General features: G+C 38.0%; 1 protein-coding gene across 1 annotated transcript; it reads left to right on the top strand.

Moving 5' to 3' along the window:
• Positions 1-1,899: 1,899 nt before the first annotated feature.
• On the top strand, positions 1,900-7,109 carry LOC117596161 (interferon-induced protein 44). Its single transcript, XM_053229958.1, has 9 exons — positions 1,900-1,996; positions 2,603-2,657; positions 2,849-2,918; positions 3,031-3,064; positions 3,177-3,387; positions 3,624-3,776; positions 5,484-5,655; positions 6,125-6,225; positions 6,438-7,109. Exons 2-9 carry the CDS (start codon positions 2,649-2,651, stop codon positions 6,642-6,644), a joined length of 957 nt encoding a protein of 318 aa, XP_053085933.1. The 5' UTR covers positions 1,900-1,996; positions 2,603-2,648; the 3' UTR covers positions 6,645-7,109.
• Positions 7,110-8,042: the final 933 nt, after the last annotated feature.

Here is an 8,042-nt window from a genome sequence, read left to right on the forward strand (position 1 = left end):
AAGTCCAAATTCCTGACATTGTTGCATTTGGATATTTGAATATTCTTTTGGATTTACCTTCATATATATATATATATATATATATATATATATATATATATATATATATATATATATATATATATACACTATATGGCCAAACGTTAGTGGACACCTGTGACAACATTCATACAGCATGTGCTTGTTGAACATCCCGTTCCAGATTTAGTCCCAATTTGCTGTTATCCTCCACTCCTCTGGGAAGGCTTTCCACTACATTTTGGAGCGTGGCTGTGGGGATTTGCCCATTGACCCACGACAGCTTTAGTGAGGTCAGGTACTGGTGCTGGGCATGTAGGCCTGGGGTGCAGTCACCATTCCAGTTCATCCCAAAGGTGTTCAGTGGGGATGAGGTCAGGGCTCTGTGCAGGACACTCGAGTTCTTCCACTCCAACCTTGGCATAGATTCATGCCTTCATTTGTCTTCATGTGATAATGACAGTGTGCACAGGAGCATTGTCATGCTGGAACAGGTTTGTGCCCCTTAGTTGCAGTGAAGGGAAACTGTAATGTTACAGTCTACAAAGACATTTAATACAATTGTGTGCTTCCAAACTTGTGGCACCAGTTTGGGGAAAAACCACATATGGGTATGATGGTCAGGTTTCCGCAAACGTTTGGCCATATAGTGTATATATATACTGTATATATATGATTTTCATGAAACAAAATTTTCTGCAGGTGTTGCTATAGTCAGTCAATAAGAAACCTAAGGAAAGAAGGAAATATTCTCTGTGTGCCAACTAGCTTTGATATTGATATTGATCTAGACTATTGCTCTTTTGTATTTGCCTGCTTTATGTCTGTTTGCTCATCGCCTGTTTCATGTGTTTGATTATCACCTTGCTCTCATGTTTTAATACTTAACTAATGCCTTCATAATGATGAATTAATACCTGCACTAATCCTTATCACAGGAAATAATGAAGCATACACATAAACAGCCTCTGAGTCATATACTGTATAAACAGACATTAACAGTGGAAACAGTATTAGTATTAATATCTTGTTAATTAATATCTTCGTCTGCTGTCAAAAATCAAACCTTTTCTAAATCATAAAACCTTAGAGATGGCTGTTCACGCTTTTACTACCTCACGCTTGGACTGCAATTCACTATACTACGGTAGTTCAAAGACTCAAATTGCTCGCCTTCAACTAGTGCAAAATGCTGCTGCCAGATTCCTTCATAATTGCCGTAAAAGCGCTCACATTACTCCAATTCTGAGGACCCTCCACTGGCTGCCTAGCAAATTCAGAATCGATTTTAAAATTCTTTTATTTGTATATAAATTATTACATGATCAAGCCTCCACTTACTTATCTGAATTGTTGCACCTATATACTCCTTTCAGAAGTTTAAGATCTAGCGATCAGAGTCTTCTTTTAGTCCCACACTCCAGACTCAAACGCAGAGGGGATCGAGCTTTTTCAGTGGTTGGGCCGCGGCTGTGGAATAACCTGCCTTTAGAGATTAGATTAGCCCCTTCTCTCACCACTTTTAAGTCTCTCCTAAAAACGTATCTGTTTTCCTTGGCTTATAAATAATCTTCTATTATGGTATTTGCCTATTATTTTGTCTTCAAAATGTATATACTCTGCTCCCCTTGTCTTACTAATATATTTTCTTAGTCACTGTATTATTGGGGCTAGACCCTGTCTTAATTGTGTTTAGTGGTGCTGATTTCTCTGTTTTATTTTATTCTTTTTCTGAACCTCTGTACAGCACTTGGGTCAGTCGTGTGGCTGTTTTTATATGTGCTATAAAAATAAACTGAACTTGAACTTGAACTTGATTCTGTTTATAGTGACTGAGAATTACTGCAGTGCTGGGAAAGTGAAAGTGGAAGGAAATATCTGAGTCACACCCAGTTCCAGTTTTATATCAGTGACGCAGACTCACACAGCCGGAGCAGCAGCACACAGGTTCAGCTCTACAGCCAGAGCAGAGGAGAAGGTAAGAAAGACTTCATTCTAAAGCACTGATCATTAAGTTTTTCTCATTACATTGTTATTACATAAATGAGAGAGCTTGCTATATATTCTAATTAGAAAAAATCAGCATGTTTAGATGAATGCCATAGCTCACCATGTTGAAGAAGCAAAAGAAATAGTTTCATCCTTTTTGCAATGTATTTACAAATTGATAAAATAATTCCACGTTAACAAATCAAAAGCTGGTCAGAGGATATGAAAGAGGTCAGAGGCAGTTAAAGGCAAAATGATGGACAAACAAAATCTTTTTGTTTGTCCATCATTTGCCACAATCCAGAATCTAAGAGCTAATAAAACGGGTAAATAGAGAGATAAGGAGTCATACACAAAAGGCAAATACTAAACAACAGCTCAGCACTGACACTAAAGCCTGACTGTGACAGCTGAGGAAGTGTCCTCTAGTGGTGTTTCACTGAACTGTTCCTGATGGATGTAACCAGCAGTTTCACTGATCAGCTGCAGATTCAGTTTCACTGTACAAGTGATACGGTGAAAATTAAATATAGACGTGAGTCCCTGTATGTATTAATAACCAAGTAATTTAATTCAGTGACACATTTGTACACAGAACTAAAGCAACAACACATCTGAGGTGCAGTTCAGAGGCCAGTGTCATGAGTTGGGTAAGAAAATGGACTACTAACTGACTTGACACAATCACAGTTCATAATTCAAACCAGTAAAGTAAAGCTTTGTTATTATTGTTTTATTGTTTTATTGTATTTTGCTGTTGTATTAATGTTGTTATTGTTATTATTACAATGTTCTCTATTTAAACAGTTAAATTTATGCGTAGTTTATACTGATATTGCAGCTTGATCAGTTGTTCCGTCCTTTCTTCAATTTGAATCAACATGAACAACCAACCCCAAAACCAGATCCTGGTAAGTTACTGCAGAAATATGATATTTAAGGAAAGTCATAGAAATAAACACTTGATTGTAGTGTCAAAGACAATCTCGTGTAATGTTGGAATTCATTTTTTTAAAATCGCAGAATTCGATCGTCAATGGCGGCCAGTGGCGTGGAGGTAATATCAATGATTGCAAAAAGACACAAAGACAAGATCATTGTGTGCTTAAAGCTGTAATTAGTAGCTCATGGAAAATATGTTAATCTCTTGGTTCTTACTTCTTAAATAGTGAAGGTAACAAACATCTGATGTTGAGGAAACTGAAGGATTTCCAGCCAGGCACTGCAGAAGTCCATGAGCTGAAGATTCTGCTTCACGGCCCAATCGGAGCAGGAAAGTCGAGTTTAATCAACTCCATCAACACCGTCCTCCAAGGATACAACGCCGCCGGTGCACTGGCAGATTCATCAGCTGGTCAAAGTCAGAGCTTCACTTTAAAGGTAATAACTAGACAATAAAATATTTACTGTAATGTCTTCAAGCCAGACATCCTTTCCCTGAACTTTACTGAGTACCTGAGATCTTTTTGGCTCATGTAATATACTAATATATCTAATGTTTTAGGAAAATATTGTATTTTTCTGAATATATATATCTGCCTGAAGATTACACTGTGTTTAAAAAATAATGCTAGCAAAAGCTTGGCACAGGATACACCTCTGTATTTTGTGTCCAGTTAAAATTTCACAAGCTGAAGAAAGCTGGACCTGGAACTTTCTATCCATTTGTCTTTGCTGACATCATGGGTCTGGAACCAGAGGAATCAAATGGAGTGCAGACTGAAGATATGATCCAAATATTACAGGGTCGTATTAAAGACGGCTACACTGTAAGTTCGTGACCATCATTTAAATTATTGAGGGTATTTTTTGTATTCTATAGAATAAGGAATCTTTACAGTAATTTTAAATACACAGATGGGTAGCAAAAATAAATAAATATAAATAAATAATAATAAAAATAAATAACATAAGTGTGGTGTTTTGTCACCACAAACTGACTGAAATGCTTCAGTGTGCCATGGCGTAGATTCTACAAGTCTGTGGAACCGTGTGAAATGCGATACCTTAAGACTAAAAATTTACTAGTGTACTAGTGGTACAAGTGGAAGACGTATCGTGGGCAAACCTGTGCTGTGCACAACCCACAAACACTGGGTTCGTATATTTACAAGCACAAGATGTAACACTAACAGCATAGCACATTTGCTCTTTGCCCGCAAGGACATTATAGGTTCAGTGAGCACAGAGATCTTACAGGCAGCACTGCAAGCTTTGGAGGCCACAGCAACTGGGCAAGAGCAATGATTGGCTGTGACACAAATGAGAAAGTAAGTCTGGCTTGCTCAAATACAATTTGCAGAGGGAAAAACATGTTGTGCCACCTGTTGCTGCTGCTTGAGCAGGTAGGTTCAGGAGGCACTGGATGACATTCTAACTGCGGAAGAATACAGAGGATTTCTCCATATGGAGAAAAATGAAAAGTAAAATGAAAATGGAAGAATGAGAAGAATTAATATCAACATTAACTGATTGAAAGCTGAAAGTGACAAGCAAGTATGAAAGCTGCCAGTCATATTTGTTTTCAAAAGTTTCAGCAATCTCATACATGACCCCACACTCCACAATTATGGGTCTAGCAAGGGAGACAGGGGACGGTGGCACCGCAGACCGCACACCCTGAAATGATCATTCTGGAAGTGAGGCAAGAGTTACCCTCCACCGTGAAATGGGTTTGGACCAAAGACAAGGGTGACTGCGGGTCAGCAGAGCCCACACCCCGCAAATATGGGCCTGACCCAGAGACAAGGGTCACTGAGGTGCTGCAGATCCCTCACCCTGAGATTATGGCTCTGACACCTGGGAGCGAATACACTGCGCATGTTCCCAAGGGTCAGACGCACTCTTATGAGCACAGTGTGATGTGAAGTGCTGGGCATAAATCCCTTATCATGAGTTCCGGCTCAGCATTGTCTACGTACTGAGTGACAATCCAGAATGAAGGAAGTAGAAAGGTTGGTTATGTGTGTATCTGATGTGCCACAGCCGAGTCACTGCAGACCACCAGACCATGCTGGTCAGTCAGGTGGACTGAGAATGTCCTGAGGATAATCACCATGTTACACAGCGTTTTACAGTCTAAACAATCGAGGTCATGGTCATCACATGATGAACTTAGTATTTAGTACTTGGCTAGGAAACAAGCCCATGGGAAAACATAAATAATTCCATAATGAAACTACACTAGTCCTCGAGTTAATCGTAGAACCTTGAGTACATATTCAACAAAAATGGCAATATTATGTTTCTTGAAGCACACTTGCACTCTCCAGTCTCATAACTACATAATTAATCGTAGATGATAGTTGCTTTAGGAATAAAAAGCTTTAAGGAGTATACTAGAATAATAAGTCTGGTCTTCAAGAGATTAAATGATTACTAAAACCAATAAAACCAGTAAAACCAAAAAGCCTAATTATGGTATTTTTATAAAAAGTAATCTGAGGTGGTCCTTTATTTGATTTTCGCTCTTTCAGTTCAATCCTGTAAAACCCATTGATAAAGGCGACCCGAAGTACATCAGCAACCCCAGCCTGAAAGACAAAGTGCACTGTCTGGTGAGTGTTCTACCAGCTGACAGAATCTCCCTCATCAGTCACAACGTTATTAAGAAAATGAGAGCTGTTCGGGAAAAAGCACGTGACTTGGGTGAGTTTTTCACATAATTATCCTGTCAGGGTTATGTTTCCCATCAGCCACTGCACTTCACTGGATCACATCGCATAACTGTTTGCACCTGTATCACATTTTTACTTAATGAGCATAAGCATTTAAGTCACGTCTTGCACCTGACTCACTGCCTAGCTTTTGTCTTTCGTTGTCGATTGTTATCACGTTATGCTCTCTAGTCAAAGTATGTCACATTGCCTTGAAACCATAGTTCATGTTGCATTCTCTGTGTCCTTCCTTTATTTTCACTGAAATATTGTTCTGCATTCGCATCCGCCTCCTCTGCAAATCCCTGACATATACACAGAAATCTGGTCATATCCACCACTACTGCTATGTGCTATTACAGTAGTCAGGTTTTTCCTAAGCGGTGTCATCTTAAAGATAAAAGCTACATTCTACTGTATTTAAGATAGACAAACTGTTTGTGTTTGTGGTGATTCATCAGGGATTCCTCAAGTGGTCGTCATGTCGATGGTGGATAAAGCATGCCCTCTGGTTAAGGAGAACCTGCGTAAGATCTACACCAGCAAAAAAATTAAAGAGAAGGTGAGAACAACAGCAACAGCCATCTCTTCCTCCTTTTATTTCCTGCCTGTAGGTCTCCCATCTACTCCATGATATTTTCCAGCACCAGAGAACTTTTTAACATGTATATGCTTTTTTATATTAACATTTTGTAAATGCTGATAAAACCGTGACTCCTAACCTAACCTCAGTTCCTCAAATACAATAAGTCATGTTGTATCTGTTTATCTTAGATGGAGGAGTGCAGTCATAAACTGGGAGTCCCGATGAACTGCATCTTTCCTGTGCTGAACTACCATGAGCAGGTTACCAACGACACGGACATGGATCTTCTGATTCTCATGGCGATGACTGACATCATTAGATTCGCCAGTCACTATGTTGAAGACCAGGTTTACAATGTCAATGACTATGTTGAAAACCAGGTTTACAGAGAATAAGTTCCTGACGTGTCACGTTCAGTCTCCAACAGAGAAGCAACGTGGAACTGGCTAGTTTCAGGAATTCACAATATGAACAAAGTATTAAAAGTATTTAGAAACTATTAAAACATGTTTAATCTTTTCACTTTATTTAGATGCAATTATTAAACTGCATTAGAGTATATTTATCTGTGCATGTGATAGATAAAAGATGTTGGAACATCTCATTCATTCTTTGTTTAGTGAAGATCACTTTAAGCACTTCAGTTTTTTTAATTCTAAAAATACTTACAATAAAAGTATGAATAAAAAAGACGGATGTAACTGATGAGAGACAGTAATCTGGAGTAATCTTCACTACTGTCACTATGAGCTTTATATATCTTGGTTTTTTTTTGTAAACATTTTAAATTTCAGTGTAAAAATGAGTTTTTTCTTTCATTCTGATGAGCATGATAAGATGAATAAACAGCAGCAAATACACTTGTGTGTGTTTTTATGTCTAGAGAAATTAGTTGAGAAAACAATTCAACTGCATTTGGTGAGATATTGGTTTTATTATGTATTCATTCAGTAAGTAATTACATTCATGTTTCACTACTGTTTGTTATCATTTCAGCTGTATTTAGATAGTAGCTGGTTAGTGTAATGTACTTATGTTGAAGTGGGACATAGCTCTCTCTCCTTATCTATAAATTTCTGATGCAGAGTCTGCTGTCATGAAAACACTTCAAAATTCTACTGAGAGTTTAAAGAAAGTTTGTTTTCTGTTGCATTCATGTGAGTCTTGTGTCATGAATCCCTGGCAGTATTTTTTATTTACTGCTTAGTTTGTGTAGTAAATGCAGCAGCCTGCACTCTCTGAACAGATCACAGTCACCAACACACACTCTCACACAAACCCACACACTCACCGCAGCGGAGACGTTACTGCAGCTAACACTGAAAACACCACAAACACAGAGCTGGTGATTACAAAGAGCCGTGTGTGTGATTACAGGAATATTGCGTTATAATAACTGCACAATGCAGTATAGTGATTTTCAGTTATGGTCATTAGATAATGTAGATAATATGTAAGGAATAAATCAGTTCAGGTTGTGTAGTTATAGGAAAATTATCAGCAGAGATTATAAGAAACTAAGAAAGAGGGCAACTTAAATACACACAAGGAAATGAGACAACACAGGTGACAGCAATAACACTAATAACAGACAGAGGGAACACAACACGAGGGAAAAATGAGGACTCTAGTGGCCAGAACACAGAATAGCAAGTCCAAATTCCTGACATTGTTGCATTTGGATATTTGAATATTCTTTTGGATTTACCTTCATATATATATATATATATATATATATATATATATATATATATATATATATATACACTATATGGCCAAACGTTAGTGGACAC

This window comes from Pangasianodon hypophthalmus, chromosome 26, assembly GCF_027358585.1.
Source record: "Pangasianodon hypophthalmus isolate fPanHyp1 chromosome 26, fPanHyp1.pri, whole genome shotgun sequence".
NCBI classification, from domain to species: domain Eukaryota; kingdom Metazoa; phylum Chordata; class Actinopteri; order Siluriformes; family Pangasiidae; genus Pangasianodon; species Pangasianodon hypophthalmus.